This window comes from Mesocricetus auratus, unplaced genomic scaffold (assembly GCF_017639785.1).
Source record: "Mesocricetus auratus isolate SY011 unplaced genomic scaffold, BCM_Maur_2.0 Super-Scaffold_15014, whole genome shotgun sequence".
Lineage (NCBI taxonomy): Eukaryota > Metazoa > Chordata > Mammalia > Rodentia > Cricetidae > Mesocricetus > Mesocricetus auratus.
In genome coordinates this window covers 6524802-6545569 of record NW_024429186.1, presented here as the reverse complement: position 1 = coordinate 6545569, position 20768 = coordinate 6524802, and the positions used below count along the sequence as shown (strand labels likewise).

Below are 20768 nucleotides of genomic sequence, written 5' to 3'. Positions count from 1 at the left end.
CACAGCTGCAGCCGGTCATGCCGGCCCTGCGCATGCCCCTTCCCACCCGGCGCTGGGTGACCCCTCACCTTCTTTGCACTCCTTGCCCATCCAGCCGTCCATGCAGGCCTTGTTTCCGTACTGGTCACAGGTGTAGTGGCCGAAGAAGTCGTTCCGGGGCCGGCAGAACTTGTTGCAGGTAGCGCTGTAGTAGTTCTCATCGCAGCGCACTCGGATCTGCAGCTCCAGGTGCGCCACGTGGCCGCTGAAGTGCAGGCTCTTCCAGCGGTCCTCGGGGTTGATCATGCCCGCGTGCGACACCCGCTCGATCAGCAGCTCCCCTTTGGGAGTAGCAGAGTCAGCCAGCGGCACCGGCTACCCGGCGGTCCCCCAGGACACGGCACCGGCCTAGCAGGCAGCTTCAGGGACGATGGGGCAGCCAGGCAGAGGAAGGCTGCCAACCCTGCGTGAGCCAGGGGCAGGGGGGTGGAGGAGACACTGTCCGGGCCCCCACGGGAAGGTTGGAGGTCACCCTCACAGAGACAGGGTCAGGACGCTGCGAGCCCTAAGCTTCCCATACCCACTGGGCACCACCGCAGCCACCGGCTATCGTTCTCTCCCCTGTACTGCATCTGGTGCCCAGGAGCATCCTACCGATCGAGCCATCTTAAACGGGGTTCTGAGACCCCCTTCTCGTGGGCTGGACTGCCCCGTGGCTGTGTGCACCGCGGCAGGCTCCCTGAGGCACCTTCCTCTGTCGTCTGAGGATTTCTATAGCAGCTGCTCACAAAGCCCTCTGCCCCCCCCCTTCCTCTGCTGCATTAACACAGGAGCTAGAGCTCTCCTAGTGGGCCCATTGGCCTATCCTCGTCAAGGCCCCCGGTTGCCTCCTTGGCCCCTGGCTGACCCCTACCCTGAGCTCCTGAGCTCCCTCTTGCACATCCTTGGCACCATCTCTGGTGGGCCTGGGTTTCTTCCAGATCGTCGCGCGCACGTTGCTCTGGAAGGTCTCGAGAGGTATGTCTGGCCGTAACCCCAGGTCCTATCCATCAGCCACCCTGTGCCTCCGAGTCCGAGAATGGCCAGAAACCCCTTAGCCCCTCAAGCTGCCTGTGTCAGCCTCCTTGTCTTGATACGCACAGCATCCTCTTTGCTGGCCTCAACTCTGGCCCTGCAGACTCTGCCCACATGGCAGCCCGAGCAATCCATCCCTAGGAAGAGGTCAGTATCGTCTCTGGCCCCAAAGCCTGCTCGACCTGAGCCAAGCCTTCCTGACTCCCTCGTTCCCCCAACCCCAGGGGAGCTCCACCCAGATCTTCAAATCCTGCCTCTGGATCCCCATCTGTCCACAGACAACCGCTACCTCGCCATTAGAAGGCTGAGACGACCCCCAGCACCCACACGTGCCGTCACAGGACAGTCAGCCTTGAGGTGGTGGCCCTCATGCTCCAGGACAGGGAGAAGGCCACAGAACAAAGCCAGGGAACCACCTGAGGGACCGTCCCATCTCACTGCATCACCAACATGGATGCGAAAGAGCGCGGGGAAGACGCCAGGAATGAAGGAACTACACACAGCTCTGCAGAGCCCCCAAACACGGAGAGCTCCTTGACACCACGACAAGGCGCTGGAGCCATTGCCCCCGGCAGACAGAGGACTATGGACGGACCTGGCCACGGGCACTCTGGCCCAGCGGGCCAGCCTCCCAGGATCTCCGAGAAGGCCTTCTTGCTGGCAGCCGCCCCTCCCCCCCCCACTCCCCCCAGCGCAGGGCACACTCACCATCTGGAGTGGTGTCATTGTCCCAGTCCCAAGCCTCCACGATCAGAGTGAAAGAGCGCTGCAGACACAGAGGGGAGCCGGTCAGGGGCCTGCGGGTCCCCCCCACCTGCTGCTGGTCCCGCCCGGTGCGCGCCCCCGGACCTGTGGGGCTCTGGGACGCTCAGGTCTAGCAGAGAGCCTTGTCCCACGGCTCTGCGGGTCCCCCCACCTGTTGCTGGTCCCGCCCGGTGTGTGCCCCGGACCTGTGGGGCTCTGGGACGCTCAGGTCTAGCAGAGGGCCTTGTCCCGCGGCTCTGTGGTTCCCTCCCACCTCTGTCGCTGTCCCCAGCACTGGCTCATCTCCTCTACAGACCCCCACCCCCGGGTATCCCAGCTCATAGGCAGGAAGGGTCCTCCCTGGCCGCAACTCTTGATCTTGGGGCCCCACACCCACGGACCGGCCCAGTCCAGCCCTCACCGGCACGAGCTCCTGAAGTGAACAAAGATGAAGGGAGGGGTTCAAGCATTGGTGGGCAGAGCACTCCCATTGAGTCTTTACCCCTGCACCCCTAACCACTGAGACGGGAAAGATGCGATCCTATGTATTACAAGCCCGCGAGCTATGCAGCAGCTCCTCTCACCGGGCGCCCGGAGGTGCTTACTCAGAGGCCCCAGAGAAACCAGCAGAGAGTATGCAGTGAGACCCGTAACTCCCACCCCAGGACGGAGGTTGGGGGGCCATCCCTTGCTGTACAGGTGGGGGGTTACTGAGGCTTGAGAGATGCTGCGCTGGGCACAGCCTCAGCCCGTAATCGTGGCCAGCCCACACCATCTGTCCTGCTGCCCCAGGCCATGGTGATGAGCGCTGCTGTTAGCTGTTGACCTTGGCGATGTGAGACCTGCCCCTGTGAGAGGGTGGCCTGAGCCCATTGCGCCTTGTCCCTCAGGCTCCCCTTCCTCTGCAGCCTGGCTATGCTGAGGAAACTTCACGTTCTTCCGGACGGCCGAGAGTCCCACCGGCTCCCATATCCTCCCCTCAGACTCACCGGAGCCCTATCTAATCTGGTTGAGGTCCTAGTCTTTTCTAGAACTTCCCTTCCTCCCATTCCCCATACCCAGCCTACTGGGCCTTGTGTTGGGAGAAGCTGTCCTGCTCCCTGTCTGTTGGCACCTCGACACGGACACCCTCAATTCCTACTGTGGCACCTCCTGTGGGCACCTGTCTGTAGACATGGGGCCCATACCACCATGAGCAAGGCCAAAAGCAGAGGGCCACTCCAGAAGCTTCCTCGGCTCCACAAAGCCACCACCAGGTTTCTCAATGCTATCCCTTAAGTTCCCCTTAAACCCCCTTCCCCATGGCCACTGTGATTTCCACCCTAACCACAGGGCCTCCCAGCCCTAACCACAGAAGCCTAAGAAGGCCCCATGCGCTATCCTCCTCTGTGGGGACGTAGAGCCTACCCCTGGGCTCTCTACGGTTTCTTCCTACGCTCCAGCACGGCCGCCCTAACTGCCTGGGAAGTAATCATCACCGGGGCCTCCGTTTGCCCAGGTCTAGATCCCTGGTGAGAAGCTGGCCTCCTGGCCCCTTCCCGGGCTTTCCCTACCCTGTTCCTTCAGTGACCTTTTCCCACCCACTCATCCAAGTGCTGAGCGCAGTTCAGACATCGCCTGCAGAACCAGCAGACAGAGCCAGGGAGAGTGAGGGCCAGGCCAGGCCATACAGCCCCGAGAGAAGCAGGTTACAACCCGAGGGGGGAAGCACTGTTTAAGGGAGAGGGATGAGGGCCGGAAGGAGGCTAAAGACGGCCACAACGTCGAGGAATGTGGAGCGTGGGGGGGGGGGACACAGCACAGGGCACCATAGACCCCCACCGAGGACATCGCCATCAGTTCCCATCGAAACAGGTGGTCGGCGAGATCTGAGGCCAACGGGTTTACGAGCATTCTGCTCCTGAGTAGGGGGCAAGGGGCTGATGGGCTACCAGAGGGCAAGGCCAAGCTGGGCCTGAGACTGCTGCCCTCACTGCTACAGGCCAAGCCCACCAGCTGGAGGCTCTCGCCACAAGGCGGGCATACAAGCCTGGGTCCGGATCCCCTGCACACACCTGGGTTTCAGATGAGCCAGAAGCACCCCCAGGAAACCCACGCCAGCCACACAGGTAGGGTTACCACCACCTCAGCCTGAGCCCAGGGCTCCGGTTACCTGCTCCCGCAGGGGACACAGCCTGCCCCGCCGCCCAACAGGGCCCTTCGCCCGCCAGCTGGGCTCCCTACACCTGGACGGCAGGAAGTCATCCAGGGAGAACCTGAGCCAGCAGGCAGGCGGCACCTGTGGCTTCTCCCCCACCTGCGACGGTGGCCCCCAGCCCCGCCCTCCCCCCCCCATCTCTAGCACCACATCCCTCACTACAAATGGCAGTGCACATCCCTGCCCGGGAAGCCAAACCCTACAGGTGACAGAGGGACAATGGCGCCTGGGCTGGAAACCTGCGGGAACTGTGGGGGCTGGGAGAGCTGGGCGACTATGGGGGAGAGGCAGAGAGCTGCCACCTGCCCAGCTCCCCCAGAAGCGGGCAGAGAATCCCAGTCCCTCCTCCTAGGCCGCCCCTCCTGGGCCACCTGTCCTGTCTGCCCGCCTCTGGAGGTCTGTGTAGCAGAACCTCTTCCCTCAAGCCAGGCCCCAGCTATGCCCCCAGACCAGACCAAGGCCATCACGGTCTGCTCAGACTCCAAGCATGACTGCAGTCTCCTCCCCCAACCCTCGGACAGAGCGGACAGGAAAGGCAGCCTGGGGCCAGTAGGCCACACCCCAGAGCCAGGTACAAGGCTGGTTCTACCCCAGCATCTACACCAGGCCCCTGACAGAGCACAACGCTTGCTGCCAATGCCGAAGGCCCTGAGTACAGACATATTCCCCGAAATCAGAGCTTAGGAGGGGCCTGGGCCTCTGTCACCATTGTCCCCCAGGGGGCTGGGGGAAGGGGCAACCCTCTTCAGCTCCAATAGGCCACCCCATGTCAGACACCAGCCAAGGCCTTCTCTAACTGTCTATTCACACGATGCTGGAGGGCCCAGGCGCCACTGTGAAGTCCGTGGGACCGCGAACACTCCTCACAGCCATCTGAGATCACAGCTAGCCCAGGATCAGCATGATGTGCCCATACCCAGCTCAGGGTAGGGTGTGTGGGCAGGGGCTAGTTCAGGCCTTCAGTCTGCTAATAAGGATCCCTGCTGGGTTTTGGAATTAAAGCCACTTGTAGCCTCGTGGCCAACTACCTGCAGCTCAAGCCCTTACCTGGTTCCCCCAGGACCTCGCTTCCCATTCCATCCAGATACCACCACAAGGACCCCTGAAAACCGCAGTGCCTTTGCTGCCAACCCGGACGCACGGGGTCCATCCTCCATCTACCACACTGCAGGCCTGTTTCCCAACGGCTCCTGTGGGCCGCACACACTCCCATGCCTAAATCCTCCACTGGCCAGGTTAGCTCTTCCTGCCTCCTGGGGCCCCATACTGCTGGCTGCTGAGAGCCCTGCTTCAGCGTGCACTACACAGCCTCGAACAAGACCCCACAATCCATATGGGACAAGGCCGGGTGCAGGGCAAAGTGCCACCTACCCCTAGCCCCACACGAGGAGGATCCTGGGTTTCACGGGGATGGTGTGGGAGGGCAACGGGCCTTGGCATGGGCGTGATGGAGAGGACAGGGCACGTACCAGCTCTAGGAGCCAGGGAGGGCGGGCGGTCCTTTGGTGTATACACACGCAAGGCACAGGTTTCAGAATAGCCCACCCGGGTCAGATGTGCCCACGCCACCGGATCTGCCCCGGCACCCTGACTAGTCCCAGCAACCTCCACCCTTCCATCCCAGTGGGGCAGCCCTCCTCTGACCGCTGCACCTTGCCACCCTCAAGTACGCCACGTCCCTTACACGTCCAGTACACATCGGGCCGTGTGCTGGACAGCCAGCAGGGGGAGAGGGAGGGCTTGGGCAGGACAGAGCCACATTGGAGACTTCAGAAGCAAATGGACTGGGCATCCTACAGCCTCATCCAGCTCTACGAGTCCCAGTCAAAAAGGCACTGTTCCCGTCTGGGGGGGGGGCGGGGACCGGGCGACGGAACTGCTGCCATCTCAGCTCTTCTGAGCTACGTAAACCAGGCCAGCCTCAGACCTACCTCACTGTCACCCATGACCCCACATGGGCCGCGGAGCCCACACTCTTCCTGCCCCGACAGTGCATGCATCACTGGTCTGCCACCAAGGACACAGACTGGAACATGGCCGCGCTCCTGGGCCCAAACGGCAAGCTGGTCAGCAGAGGGCCCGCAGCAGAGGCCGCTCCTCTTCTGGCGGCCTTCAAAGCATAGCCCCACTATGCTCCTCACTCGGCCACCCTGAAAGTGCCATTCAGTAGACCCCAGAGGAAAGGTCCTGGCCCGCTCAGAGCCCTCTGTCACCACCTGCTCAACCCACAGAGCTTAAGCACGTGTGGTGAGCATGGCCTCCCTGCCGATAGGTACGGCAGGCACCGGAGCCAGCCTGGGGAAAACACCCGTCTCCTGGGGCCGTCGGCAACACGCACACACTGACGGGGTTGCTGCGTCTCTCCACAGCCGAGAATCCACCCAGAGAGGCTCCGTCGCAGGTACAGAGCCACACGGCTCACACCCAGAACGCAGCGGGACTTGCGAGAGGCCGGCCCTGCTCTCATGCACCTTCCACGCCATCCCGTCTTCCCACGAGGTCCTCCTGGCACCAAGGAACCCACGTCCCAGCCTGTCCTTGCTGCCTCCCGGAGCCAAATGCTCGGGCGGGCACCTGGATTGCTTACGGGAAGGAGCTGCACTTGTGGTAAACCGGGCAGCGCGGCCCCAGGGCTGTTGCCGAAGAGCGGAAATACCAAGGAGCTGGCATCGCAGCACCAGCTCCACGTCTGGCAGCCAGGTCATGAGCAAGAGTGGAGAGGGGGACCAGAACTGTTCCCCAAGCACAGGAAGCCCTCTAACCCCAACCCTCCATCCACGTTAGAAACCTGCCCTCTCCCGGGGCACCCGAGGGGACCAGCTGGGAACAGAGCGAAGGGAGTTAAAATGCCTTCAACACCAGGTACCCAGGCTCCCAGGAAGGCAACGGCCTGTCCCATCCTGTCCCACACCAACCGGCTGGCCAGCGGGGCAAAGAGCCACAAGGGACACGCGTTGGCCCGCCACATTCCTCCAGGCTCTCCCTGCCCCCACACCCACTGCTGCCAACTCGAGCAGAAAACACATCCTCAGGTAGCGATTTGGAGCCACGCTGGCTTGGGCCCAAGTGCAGATGACAGGCTGTCGGCCCTGCTCAGACATGCCTGCTGTGCTGCCGTGGGGGCGAGGGGGGCAGGGCCCCTCCTGTGCCTGCCCCTGCCTTTCCCATTTCAGGGACACATTTCCCATCACAAGCCCCCAGGGTCAAGGATGCCTGACCAGGCGGAGGAACAGAGGGTACCCTATGTATGGAGCAGGAGCCCAGGAAAAGATAAAGATGGAGGCACAAGCTGGGTGGTCTTGGATGAAAGGGTTGTCCAGGGCTCAGAGCAATGGCAGAGTAGTGAGGGAAACCCTGCCCACCCAATCTACCTTGGCCATTGCTGGCCCGTGGTCACTTTCAGGACCAAGGCACTAGGCAGACCTGCTCCATGGCTATTGGTAGCCGGGCCAACGGCAAGTCCTCACCCAGGAAAGCTCTTGGGCCACTGCCTGATAGCCCCACTCCTTACTCGCAGGCCTGCAGGCCCACCCATACCGGCTGCTCTTGACCTGGTTCTCCAAGGTAGGTCCACATTCACCGCCCCTATCTAAATTCCATACCTACAACGAGGTAAGGGTATAAACCAGGACCCAGAAAGTCAACAAAGCAAGCATAAGGCTCCCAGGCTTTTCCGCCAAGGCACCGGGCCTGTCTCCCCCTGATGCTGGATCCCCACCACCCTTCTGCCTAGCATGCCCAGGCTTGGGTTCCTGCCTGACCTGGCCACCCCTAACCAGACAGGATGCTTCCCAATTCCAGAAACTAACAAGCAGTATAAAACATCCACAAACGGCGGTGCCACAGAGGGTTTCAACTTGGAGCCTAGGTAGCGTCTCTTCCCTTTGGGAGAGGTGGTCTTTCCATCTGTAGCAGCTTCTGCCAACACACACACACACACACACACACACACACACACACACACACACACACACACACACAATCAGGCCATCAATGCTCAGGTCCCAGGCGCCTGTCCGTGCCCCCCAGGCATCCAGGAAACTGCAGGGCAGGAGCAGGCTGGCCGCGGGCCCGGACGGCTCCGCCAGGGCCTGCCCCAGACCAGCCCCAGCACGCGCAGCGCACATGCCTGCGCAGCCTGCGGGCCACAGGCGCCTCGCACCTCCCCACGCACAGACACGCGCGGGGCGACGTAGGCACACTCCGAAGGCCGCCGAGCGCGCAGACCCTGGTCATCCCGCCCCGCCGCGACCCCAAGCCCATCGGCCCCCCCGGGTACCCCGCGCGCCCACGTGGCCAGGCGCGAACCTGGCCGTAACAGCACGCGCCCCGGGCCCGCCCGCTGCGCGGCGCCCCCTGCCGGCCCCGCCCCGTCTGGGCGCGCGCCGCCCGCACCCGCGCGGCCGCAGGTGCTGAAGGGACCGCGGCGGGCGCCGAGGCGCGCAGGGAAGCTGAGTGCGGGGGAGGGGCGCACGTACCGGCCAGGCGAACTGAAAGGGAATGACGACGAGGCCCGGGTCCTGGTGGCCGCCGGTCCGAGACCGCGCGCGCGCTCGGTCCCCCGCAGCGCCCGCCGGCGGCAGGTAGAAGGAGTTGCCACCCAGCACGGGCGTGGCGCCGTAGCCGTAGCTGCAGGGCCCCGTGGGCGTCACCTTGGCCTGGTACTCCTTAAGGCACACACGCACGTACGTGTCGCACTCGTCGCGGCCGCAGCCCCCCGCGCGCGTCGTCCGGCCGTCGCCGTCACAGCAGGCGCCGCTCAGCAGCTCCCCGTTCACGTTCCGCAGAGCGCTCAGCTGCAGCTCGAAATAGCCCATGGGCCGCGCCGCCTAAAAATAAGGCAGCGGAGAGTGCAGGGAGGCGCGGGCCGGGGTCGCCGAGCCTCCGCCCCGCCCCCACCCTCGCGCTGTGCCGAAGGGCTCCGGACCGCGGCCGCTCGCACGCCACCCGGCCCGGGGGAGCGGCCCGGTGCGCCCCGTCCGCGCCCGTCGCCGCCGCGCGCCCCGCTCACCTGCACGCACAGAAGCAGCAGCAGCAGCAGCAGCCGCCCAGGCAGGCGCCCCCAGCCGCGTGCCCGCATCGCCGCCTCGACCCCGCCCGCGGCCCCGCCGCCGCCGCCGCCGCCCGCGCCCGCTACGGCCGCCGCGCCGGCCTCCAGCGCCCGCCCGCCCGCCCGCCCTCCGAGCCCGGCGGCGCACAGGCGGCGGCGGCCGCACAGGCGGCGCGGGCGGGGTCGAGCAGTGCGCGCGGGCTGCGCGGCGGGCGTGCAGGGGGAGGCGGCGGCTCCGGCTCGCTGCGGCCGCGCTCCGGCGGCCGGCCCGGCTCCCACCCGGCGGCGGCGGCGGCGGCGAAGGCGGCGGGTCCCGGCCTCGGCTCTGCGCGCCCGCGCTCCCGGCACCGCAGCCAACAAGTTCGGGACGAGACTGACAGCTCGCTCGCCCATTCGTCACCCGCGCACCTGCATATTCATGAGGGGGCGGGGCATCGCAGTGGGGTGGGGCTGTGGGGGGGTTCTGGGGGCGCCCCGGGCTTTAAAGGAGGCGAGGGCGCGGTCTGCGCGCGGGGCGGCGGGGCGCGGGGCCGCCGAGCTGTGGCTTCTCCTGCGCCCAGGCTCGCTGAGGTGTGGCCTCTTCTGCTCCAGAATTCTCGCCCGGGTTAGCAGACTAGGAGTGGGGCGCCCCCTGAGGTCACCGTCATGGTCCCCTCCCATCAGAGCGCAGCCACTCTCGCGCTGCTCTTGGTCCCAAAGGAGATGCTGCCTGCTGTACGCATCAGGATTTTAGCCCCCACGCAGGGCGGGTGGGGCTCTGGGACCCGAGTGAGCCCAACTCCTGGTGCGCCCCCTTCCCCGAGGATTCTCCCCGGCTCCTCAGCCTCCTGCGGCCTCCACGCCGGCTACAGGGGGCGCTGCTCCCCTCCGACGCCCAGCCCTCCCCTCCTCCAAGCGCACAGGTTGAACAGCCAGTCAACAAATGCTCCTTCCTGCAGGCTGTTTCCAGCTCGGAGCCGAGGTGGAGGTGGACATCGCCAGACTCTTATCTTCGAGGAAAACGCCGGCCAGAGGTCCAAATATGGGGGAATGGAAACGGGGATAAAGGGCAGTGGTCTATGCCAAGAGAGCTACCCAAAGAGGATTTTCCAGCAGTCTGGATGTCTGGGTCACAGCCTGGGAATCCCACCCCTCCACCACTATCTCTTGAGCCTGTTCATGGGTGATCACCTCCTCCACACGCCAATACCCAGGGTTCTTCGTCTACAAACCGCCTCTGTTCCACTCGGAAGGGCCTCTTCCCAGTGCCAGTGATAACCTCGATGATTACAGATCCCCACACTTGGGGTGATGATGTGTTATCCTGCTCTTCAAGACCCCACAATAGCTGGGAGCTCTCTCCAAGGCTCCTCTCCCAAGTTTCCCCGACTGGACCAAGTCACTACCAGAGGACTTACGGGGGGAGGGAGAAGTTTTGACACTGATGAATCAGAGGCACAGTAGAAATGGGCCCCATACCCCAGCCCCCGGGACATTGCTGGCAGCCTACACAGGGAGCCAAGCCCTGGTCCAGTTCACCTGCCCTGCCAGTCTAATGGCTCCCCAAGATCTCCTGTAGAAGCAGCGGGCCTGAAAGGGTGGCCCAGCATCCCTCACGCTTATAGTGCTCCAGGCTCTGCATACTCAGAGTGCTCCCACCCCAACCTGAGCCCAGGGAGTCCACGGGCAGGTAGACTAACAATCCAGGCCTGGCTACACACGGAGACCCCCACCAAATAATGGGTTTGAAGCACGTTAAAGTCTCCCTGGTGTTTGCACCCTTCAGGACGCATTTCCCTTTGCAGACTCAGCCTCATCTTCCGTCCAGCCTGGAGACTCGGAGGCCACAGAGGACAGAAGAGCCTCAGCTTCCAACTTGCTTGTGCTCACCGTCTCTCTGAGGCACCCGGCCAAGCTGTGAACTAGAGAGCCTGCCAGCAGGGCCCGGGGGTAAAGGCAGATAATGGCTTAGACATATATATATATATATACATATATATATATTGATATATTGTAGACCAGCAAACCGTAAGAGTCTAAAACCGGGTGTCCCCCCCTGTGAGATTCGGAGGGTGGGGCAGCAAGGTGAGGAGAAGGAATGACACGCCAAGGTTCTGGGGCTGAAGTAGCCTGACCGGGGCTTGTGAAGACAAAATACCCAAACCAAGGTGGGTGGTGATGCTGCAGTCTTCCCGCTGACACCCATGGGAGTCACAGAACGTCACCCCACGGCTCACATTTTCACCAGAATCCCTGGCTGCGGCAGAGAGGAGTGCATGGGCGGTCAGGGTGATGCCACCGTGCTGTTGGGAGGCGCCGGTGTCCAGGACGATGTCTAGGACGATGTCTACTCGGAGGGGGAGTTCAGCATGAACTAGAACCCAGGGTAACCCTGCAGCGCATCCCTGTGTATCTCCATTTCCTGCTGCCGGGCAGCCGTGGGAGGACGGCCCAGCAGGCAGAGCCACAGTAGGCTGACACGGGCTTCTGTGTGACTGCCTGGCTCAGCCTACCCCCACCCCACCCCCCTGCTCAGAGCTGTGGGTGCAGTGGCCCAGGGAAGGATTCTTCATCGGGCCAGGACACAGATAGGTACGCAGGATCCAAGGGGGTCTGTCCAACTAAGCCTTGGAAATCGGGGAGATGTGGACCTGTCCCTCCTGTCTATCCGGGCCCTTTGGGAGTGAGACCTGGGTCCCCTCGGGTGAATATTAGGGCAGTATATTCAATACAGTGGTGATGACCTCCTCCTCCTCCTCCTGTCTTCTGGGGGACACAACCTTGCCTGGTAGTGACCAGGAGATGCTGAAGGTGTGAAAGGTGGTCCCCTGCACCGAGAGGGCCCCTCCCCTGGAAGCCCCTCCTTGCACAGATTTGTCCAGCCTTTGGGCAGAATTGCCAGGAGCCGATGGATTGCCTCACACACCCTTCAAACCTTATGCTTGCCTTCATGCTGCTCCCAATGTAAAGCCTGGGGGCTCAGGAACCCTGACCTGACCCTATGGGGTCAGCAGCTCTGCCTGTTCAGGAAGGCCTTCATCACCCGCTGGGCAAGGTACCCTCTGGTCTCCTGCCTGGTGGCTCTCTCCAGGGGTCCAGGCATGTTCTGAATGGGTGCTTAGCCTGAGCTGGACAGGCACAGAGGGGCCTCGGGACCAGGCCGAAGGATGAGGCAACCCAGGATTTGGATAGAGCTGGCTGGGCTCAGGAGTGAGCTATGCTTCCGCTCATGTCCTGGGATGCTAAATATAGCCGCCAGGGAGGGGAGTTTCCGGTTACAGCCCCCCCACCCCAAGCCGGGAAATCGATGCCAGCCCCATTAGGCCCAGCAATGGTGCCTGCTGACCTGCCCGCCAGGCTGCAGATCGGAGCAAGGGACTGGACTTTACCCAAGCCCAGGTGCCCTGACTCCTAACCCATCCTCCAGGCGGCCAGCGCCCTCCCCCCACTCTGCCCGTCAGACAGCAAACACCCAAGGGCAACCCTGAGGGTCACAGGATTCCGATGGTGGGCATCAGGCAGCTGCGGAATGTCAGGGCAGGGCATGGATGGCAGTGGCTGGATGGACTCCTGTCCTGGGACCGTCCGGATGAAGCTGGATCAATGCCCCACACCCAGTATTCAGCTCCTGGACACACACACCTAAGGACCCTACACACACACACACACACACACACACACACACACACATACACACACACACAAAAGCTGTGGTTACTCGTCTGACTGGGCCCCGCCTGAATTGCTACAAACATTTGCATACAGGTGGTGCTATCTGAGAAGTCCACATGTCACAGCCTCCTCGGGGTAGTGCCTCAATGTCACACCCCCCTGGGGTGGAGGGGCGGGCTCGAAGCCAATGCCCCCCATCCTCTAGGGCAGGGCAGGGGGTAAGAGGACAGAGGGTCCCACAGCCTCCTCACCATCCCTGTTTCAATTAGGGTTCCAACACTTCAGCTCCTGGCCTCATACAAGGGGACGCTGAGACAGAGCCCAGGACACGCTCACAAAGACACCATCACCGGAGCTCCGCTGTACTGAGTTACGGGGGAAGGGGACATCCCTCCTCCAGGATACCTCACGGCCCTCATCAGTGGGCCATGACCTTGGCTGACTCCCCCCCCCCCCCGCCCCCAGGATGTCATATAAGACATCCTGGAGAACTTGAAGCTCTAGGGGAAGGCACAGCTGGGCCACAATCCTGAAGCCCGACCTTACCCCAAAACATACAACTTACACAGACACCTTTCCTGCGTGTGTGTGTGGGGGGGGTGCTAAGCGTGCGGTGCCTGCGACCCAGGCAGCTGGCTGGGTGGGACAGCGGGCCCATTTGTCCTCCGTAGGCACTCTGGGGACCTGGAGGACGGCTCTGGGCTATGTGAGTGCCTCTCATGTATCCCCACCCTCAGGCAAGAGAGCAAGGCCAGAGAGCTGTCACGTTCCCGAGGCAGTTCAGTGCAAGGACCAGGCTGCCCCCACCAAGATGCCTGCCCTGGGTGCTCATCATAGCCAAGCCTGCGGACATTGCTTGTGTCCTGCAGGTCAGGTGAGACGACCACCCCCCACCCCCACCCACCCCATGGCACATGAGTCATGGAGAGGGCACTGGAGACACCAGGTACGAAACATCCCTGGCACTTGAGTTCCTGGGTGGTAGCAGTGTGGTTCCAGCCCAACCCCGGGCATGGCGGAGACCCTGCATCTGCCCAGAGTACACAACTCTCTGGGATGGGCAGAACTGTACCCATTTCCTCTCAACTGAGGCCTGCTCAGCCTCCACTCCTGCAGACTACACAGCTTGTGCAGTGTTCCAAGGCTGAACATTTAAGCCGGTCCCCCCCTGAGCTGTCCGCTCCCTCCGCCTGCCAGTATCCCAGACCGGCTGCACCAGCTCACTGAAAGCCACCTGCCTCCCAGAGCATCTACTTGCACAGTCTGAGGAGGAACGGAGGGGTTTGTATGGAGACCTTGCTACCCCCTCGGGACACTGTTCCTCACCCCGGGTCACAATGCTCAAAGCCAGTGGCCACCAATAAAAATTACACAAGCTTTATTGAGTGTGCGGGTCAGGAAGCTGAGTGGACGGGACCGGGCTGTCTCGATGGAGACTCAGGTGGGGAGCCACCTGGCTAAAGAACCAGGAGATAGCAAAGATGACACCGAGAGTCTTGGGGATATTCGGGTTGTCGGCAAAGGCCTGGGCGTCGTCCAAGCTCAGATGTACGACCTCGATGAGTTCTCCCTCTTCAGCCAGGCCTCCACCAGGCCCGCCTCGCTGGGCATCCGTCACCTCTGTGTAGAACATGGTCTGCCTGGAGCCAGTCAGTCCTACTCCAGACCTGTCAGGTAGAACAGGGAATGCTGGCACGCTGAGGTGAGCCTGACAGCCACCCTGCTTCCATGCTCCTTTCTATGGCTTTCTGGTGGGCGGAGCTCTGAGTGGCTTCATGCCCGGTGGGCACATTCATGGGATGTGTGCCCCTAGAGTGGAGGAACCTGACCAATGTTGGGCACGCCCTCTCTCACTGAGCTATCACGTGGCAGAGGTGGGGGGCGTCTCACGCCAATTAGGTAAGGGACATAAAGAGCACTGAAGTGATTTTTTTCCCCTTTTTTCGAAACATGGTTTCTCTGTAAAACAGTCCTGGCTGTCCTGGAACTAGCTCCTGTAGACCAGGCTGGCCTGGAACTCACAGGGATCCGCCTGCCTCTGCCTCCTGAGTGCTGGGATTAAAGGCGTGTGCCGCCACCGCCCGGATCACTGAGGTGATTTTTTTCAAGGTGAATTTGATAATCGGGCTAGAGAGACGGCCACCAAAGGCTAGGCCTGCCATCAAACTGCCAAGATGAATATGACAACTGACATTTGGCACTTTTTGTGTATATCACGGACCCAGGACCCTGCTCGGCTACCTGACTGAATCCATCCCAGGGGAAATATCTGTGTAGGCCTGGCCTAATCAGATGAACTCACAAGACAGCTCAAAGTTTGAGGAAGTCCGATACTCTCTGCTAACAGGGACCAGAGCAAGGTGCTGCGTCGTAAGGAGACACATGGACAGGGACCTGTAGGCATCACTGGGGTCTAAGAGCGGGTCCTCGTCCACAGCTAGCCAGGAAGTGGCCTCTAACTAATAGCCACGAGGAGCTGGTCTGCAACCTTTGCACCTGGATGGACTACGATGTGGCTAGCGGCCCTGCGTGTAGCTTTTGAGACCCTGAGTGGAAGATGGAGGACCCTGGACACAGACTGGATATGCAGAAGCCATGAGGTCATACGCAGTACTGGGACAGGGCCCTCAGAATCTGTTCCTTAGGTCCCTGCCCAGGGAGGGCTCCTGCAGGGGACCCAACAATGACTTCTGCTAAGGCCCACGCCAGCCTGGCCCACATCGGGGGCTCCTGATTGGCTGGGGAGCCATGGAGAAACCAGAGACTGGGTGAGGTGGTGGGAATCGCAGGGCTCTTTATATAAAGGACGGATTCCAACCCTGTTCCAGACAGGTAGAGGTGGGGGGATCTCTCAGCAGGACACTTCATGGAGGCAGCAGCAGAACTGGGAACACTCCAGGCCTCCCAACCCACCAAAGGAGGAGCCTCCCCATCCAAGAGTGACCTGCCCAGCTACCTCTTTGTCCCCACAGACCCCCTACCTCATGGCCCATGACCTCGTAGTCACGCCCTGCACCTGTGACTGCAACCACCCAGTCTGCGCAGCTCCAGCCTCGGGTTCCCTAGCTTACGAGGGCGACGGCTGCCTCCAGCCTCTGCTGCAGGCTCTAATCTCGTTCACAGACAAGGCAACAGCAGGGAAACCCCTTGTATGCCCATCAAGGGAGTGGACTGGTCTTGGACAGGGAACCACTAAGTGGGTAAGGCTCTGGTCTGTTCAGTCGCGGTAAGGCCCATAGGGGCAGGTACTCTGACCTTCGCTTGGCCGTACCCTCGGTCCCGCCTCCTCACAGCCACACCCTCCTCAGTCAGAGTATGAGTCGGGGTAGGGTGACCACTGTCCAGAACTCTCACCGGCTCTCCTGTACCTCCAGTCAGGACGCAGCCCAGAGGCCTTGCGTGTGACACCTCTCAAGACAAGGTTCTCCTGTCCTCAGACATCGATCTGGGCCCCCCACCCTCAGGGCTAACTTCCTTCCTGCCTTCCATCCCTGTCTGCTCCACACACCAGCCAAACTCCTACGAAGGTCAGGCTCCTTAGAGTCCTCTAAATGCTGCCATGTTGGAAGCTGACGGATCCAGGCCATCCCTGGCTGTCCCCATGGAGGACACAGAAAAGGGCACAGACCAGCCCTTCAGAGGCAAACCCTGGATCCACCACGCTCCAACCACAGCTAAGAGCTACAGGGTGGCATCCTGTGAGATGGAGGCAGGAGGGTCCTGGCTGTGTGGAGGGTGCCAGGGGAGAGGTGGCAGGGGCTTTGGTTCTTCATGGTTGAAGGAGGGCTTGTGGGGTGACAGGTGCCCTAAGACCCTCTTTCTGCCATAAGACCTCAGCGGTCAAGGGTCACACGGCACCCTGAGGCATGGGGCGGCTTCCCATTTGAGGAAGGGAGCCGTCCCTGGTCGGCTGCCTGAGGGAGGCCTGCGTGGCTGGCACCTGGACTTCAGTAGGAGTAGTCCTCCTTCCCCTCCCCGGGACTTGTCCTTCCCTCTCACTCTGCAGCCACCGCCGGCTGAGAACAGAGCTGTGACTCACCCCACCCCCAGCGCCCCGTGCTTAATCCCACAGGAAGTGGGGCATCTGTCGGCAGCAGCTGCCACCCAGAGAGCCCAACCCCACACGGCTGGGACTGCAGGGCAGGGGCGCGGGGTTGAGCATGCTCTAGAACCAGCTTCCCAAAGCACCAGGTCCGGCCCAGTGTAGGAGCCCAGGCATGGCCCGTCAACCCTCTCCCAGTCCTCACAGGGTTCGACACCCACTCCCTGACAGGCCGTCTTATCCCTTAGACCACCACGCCTGGTAGCAGCCCGCCCTGCCAAGCCTCCTTACATGTATGTGGCAACCTGGCGTAGGTCAGCGGGGTCCAGGCGATAGCCACACTCTTCCCAAGCCTCCTTGCAGGCCACTTCTTCCAGTGAGAGCCCAGGCTGGTCCACGATGCCGGCACAGAGTTCCACCATCACTCCCACCGAGCCGGGCAGCGCTGGCTTAAGTTCTTGGGGCTGGTCCCGCTCCACAGCTGCCAGTGACCCTGGGAAGAGGCGCTCCACCTCGCCTGCATACACGGCTGGCACGGGGAAGCATGGCCACGTGGCGGTCACCTCGGAGTAACCTACTCTGGGCCAGGCACATCTTTCTGGACCTCAGTCTCCCCCCCCCGCCCCCAGCCACGCTCAGGGCCAAGGGGCTTGAGAGAACACCGCTATTCCCCCTCCCCAAGTCCCGCCCACCCAGCTGGCCTCACCTGGCCGGAACTGCTTCACTAACACCAGGCTTCTCCGAGAAGAGTTGAACATGAGAATGGTCACACTGCGTGGGAGAATGGAGCTCGGTAAGGACATGCTCCCCCTCTCCCCAGAGCCCCACTTCCCCCTTCCTCTCCTTCCTTGACAGCCTGGGAAAGGTGGGACCCTGCTCAGATGTGGCACACAGTCAGCTCATTGCTCGGATAGGAAGGCCACACAGTCAGGCCAGTTCACAGGAGAGGGGAACGGGGAGATAACACATTGGGCACTGGGAAAGTGGAGGCCCCTGCTGGCCAGTCTCCCAACTGTCACGCCCCTCAGACCACACACTTCCCATGCTCTGGATCCTCAGGAGTAAGACCAACAGACGTCTTCGGGCCTAGGAGGGCCAGCCTGCCACCAGGGGCCTGGAGTCCCCAGCTAGCTACTACATGACTTAGCCACCAGGCCTCAGGGACGTAAGAACCAGAGACTGGGCTGAGGTGGAAGGTGTCTGAAGACACCAAGGAGAGCAGGAATGGGGGCTCCCTAGTGTCCAGGCCAGGCCCTCTCACCTGTCATGTGTCTTCATGAAGTCCCAGGACTTCTGGACGCCATCCTGAAACAGACAGGACAGCGATCAGGAAGGGCCAGTGGCTGCCAGGACACATGAGCTACACGGGTCACACTGTAGCGGCTCCCAGCAGGCAGCGGTGGGCGAGGTTTCCCCAGAGGTCAGGGTACCCTGGTGTTCTGGGCAGGGTAAAGAGGAAAATCTGGGCAAAGGGCAGGAAAGGCATTTCATGAGCACAAAGTTCTACAGAGACCTAGCTGCCGCCACCAAGTTGGGAAGGAACTAGGAGGATACGGAGGGGCAGATGTGACACCCTTAGGTGGGGGCAGGGAGGGTCCCAGGTGGGCAGAGAGGAAGTCAGGTGTCCACTGCCAAAGCTCCTGCGGGCCACTGGGCGGTTTACACCGCAGCTGTGGGTCTGACGAGATCAGATGGACGTGAATGCTTGCCCCGCCCTGCCTCAGGCTCCAGCTCCCTCTCACACATCCCATAGTCCTGCCGACCCTGCGTGTGGGACACGCGGCGCTCCCTAGACCCACGCATCACTCGGGAATAGATAAGGTGGGCCGTGCAGCCTAGGGCAGCCGGAACGGATGTCAACGTTGCTCGGTATACAGGGTTAGGAAGGACCCACCGACCATTCCGTCACCAAGATGCCACTTGGTAAGACAGGCTGTGTCTGGGGGCAGGAGACCTATAGCCTACCCACCCACCCCTAACCCTTCCTGCGTAGTCCACTTTTAGGTCATCCAGTGAGCCCTGGCGAGCCCCACCACAGATGCCGGGCTCCATCCAAGCTGCAAAGCAGACAGGGGCCTGGGTCCCACAGACAGTGTGCGCCAGGGCAACGAAGAGGGGGGTACTGAGGAGCCGCCACAACGGTTTCCCGCCCACAGGTGAAGGGCACTGCCACCGATGGGAAAGGAGAGCCTCACGGGCGACGGTCTCAAGTCAGAAAGACTGACCTGAGCCTGCAGGCAGAGATATCCTGAGAGGGTGGCGGCAACCTGGTTTCCAGGGGGAGAAGAGAGTCAATGTCCTGGGCAGGTCAGGCTGCCCAGGGGGCCGTTGAAGCGCCACCCCACGAGGCGAGCCCGGGCCTGCCTGACATCCAGCCACCCAGGCAGGCTCCAAAGAAGGCTACCCGCCCAGGCTGCAGTGAGTCTGCCTTGCCTACCCCCTCGGCTTCCCTCTGAGTAAGTTACCACCCTGTGTGACTCCAGAGGACCCTCTGGACTCAATTTCAAACATTTTGTTAGAGCCGTGGGAAGAGCCAGAGAAGCTGACGTTGGCTCTGGGAAGGGAGAGACAGGTCTGGAAAGTAGCGGTGGACATGTGTATACAATATAGGGCCACTGGGCCCCTGCTTTTGGGCTGACTGTCTACCAGACCTCGTTTGGCCAGGAGTGGCAGTGGGTTAAAGCCTGGCATTCCCTACCCAGTTCATAGCCCAGCCTCGGTATCCCCTCAGCTCCTGAGGAAATGCTGCCCAGCCCCACATCCACGAGAGTACGGCTGTTGCCTGATCAGCTGAGCTCTGGTTACCAACGCCATCAGCGGAAATGTGCTGGTGGGCTGCCAGCCAAGGCTGCAAAACCACCCCACAGCGCTTCCCAGGAAGTGAGGGAAGACTGTTGTCACGGGCCATTAGCAGAACTAGCCTGGACCACCCTGCTCCCACCCAACTGCCCACCAGAGACCCAGGTCCTGGGGAGGAACAGCCACAATGCCCAACCCATGTCAACCAGCCAGTAAAAGGGAAAAGGAAAGTGACTCCCGTGTCCCTCAACTGGACCCAACTGCCCCTCCCCAAGCCGGTACTGCCCTTGGCTGCACCCTGGGAGAGGGGTTCTGCGTCCTGGGGTGTGGGTGGGGGACCTGTGCAGAGCAAACATGAGGGGGTCTTCAGGCTGGAGGTCATAACCCTGATGGGAGGGTGCTGGGTGGCTTGACCTGGGCTGAAACCCGGTCTACACCGACCGGGTCGGGAAAGCAGTGTGTATCCGGCAGCACAGAGAATGAGAGTGGGCCATGTGTGACAAGCGATGGCCCTAGCGACAGGGCCATGCGGGGCAGAGGACAGGGACCACCCTGCCGGAAGACCACAGGGTGAGAGACGAGAGCGGTGGCAGCAGCTGAGCTCAACAAACGTTCTCTGGGGCCCCGCGGTGCCAAGTGAGGCAGCTACCAACGGCCCTGTTGGCTCTGGGAGCCACCTGGGAGCTGGGAAAGGCTGAGCTGGGGAGGCTTCCTAGAGGCAGCAGCTTGAAGGAGGAGCTAGAAGTGTCCCCCGTCTCAGGGTGGGCTGCTTTCCCCCAAGTCCTTCCGGCCCCGATGTCCGGGGTAATCAATATAGGTCCAACCGCATAAAACTATCGGTGGGCGGTCAGAAATGGAGGGCCAGTCAATCTGCCGCGGAGGGAAGAGAGATTATCCTCGAATGTCCTTCCTGGGCCATTCCCGGTTGACCCAGTCTGAACCGCGGGCAGGACAGCAGGGGGCGGAGCTTGTGCTCAGATCAAGACCCCTCCCCACGGGGGCGGAGCCGAACGCGGTGGGGGGGGAGAGGGGGGCTGGAGGGTGAGCCCGGAGAGGCGAGCGTGGGGCGGATCACCTGGTGATAGTGTAGCGTGAGAGGCCGCAGGTAGGGCGAGCGGGAACAGAGGCCCACGGTCACCCCCTCGATGCGCTCCATGGGCGGCGCAGGGGAGAGTCTTCCGCAGACCGGAGCTGTCGGGCACGTCTACGCAACTTCTGGGCATGCCCAGTTC

The 20768-nt window shown here is 62.1% G+C and overlaps 2 protein-coding genes and 1 long non-coding RNA gene across 11 annotated transcripts in view; 1 reads left to right on the top strand and 2 right to left on the bottom strand.

Annotated features, from left to right (window-relative positions):
- The window catches only part of Jag2 (jagged canonical Notch ligand 2), a 21907-nt gene extending 12833 nt beyond the window's left edge, over positions 1-9074 (bottom strand). For both annotated transcript variants that reach the window (XM_040742355.1, XM_040742356.1), the window contains exons 1-4: positions 9006-9074; positions 8473-8823; positions 1762-1819; positions 69-320 (exon numbers count right to left, since the gene is read on the bottom strand). In XM_040742355.1, the coding sequence (XP_040598289.1) occupies positions 69-320; positions 1762-1819; positions 8473-8823; positions 9006-9074 (730 nt within the window). The remainder of the gene's footprint in view (positions 1-68; positions 321-1761; positions 1820-8472; positions 8824-9005) is intronic.
- Positions 8568-14076, top strand: LOC121139223. Of its 3 annotated transcripts, XR_005876074.1 has the most exons (4): positions 8568-8679; positions 9983-10057; positions 10829-10973; positions 12965-14076. It is a non-coding gene; the product is annotated as an uncharacterized LOC121139223 (long non-coding RNA). The 3 variants fall into 3 exon arrangements; XR_005876073.1 differs by having other exon boundaries at positions 9983-10973; XR_005876072.1 differs by lacking the exon at positions 8568-8679 and adding an exon at positions 9525-9648 and having other exon boundaries at positions 9983-10973.
- Nudt14 (nudix hydrolase 14) lies at positions 14057-20768 on the bottom strand. Of its 6 annotated transcripts, none has more exons than XM_013112080.3 (6): positions 20612-20761; positions 18963-19004; positions 17999-18042; positions 17444-17508; positions 17029-17266; positions 14057-14362 (listed from the first exon to the last, which is right to left on the bottom strand). In XM_013112080.3, the coding sequence occupies exons 1-6, from the start codon at positions 20690-20692 to the stop codon at positions 14074-14076; spliced, it is 759 nt and encodes a 252-aa protein (XP_012967534.1). In that variant the 5' UTR covers positions 20693-20761; the 3' UTR covers positions 14057-14073. The 6 variants fall into 6 exon arrangements, with proteins under 6 accessions (XP_012967534.1, XP_040598291.1, XP_040598292.1 ...); XM_040742357.1 differs by lacking the exon at positions 20612-20761 and adding an exon at positions 19951-20505; XM_040742358.1 differs by lacking the exon at positions 20612-20761 and adding an exon at positions 19951-20505 and having other exon boundaries at positions 18963-18968.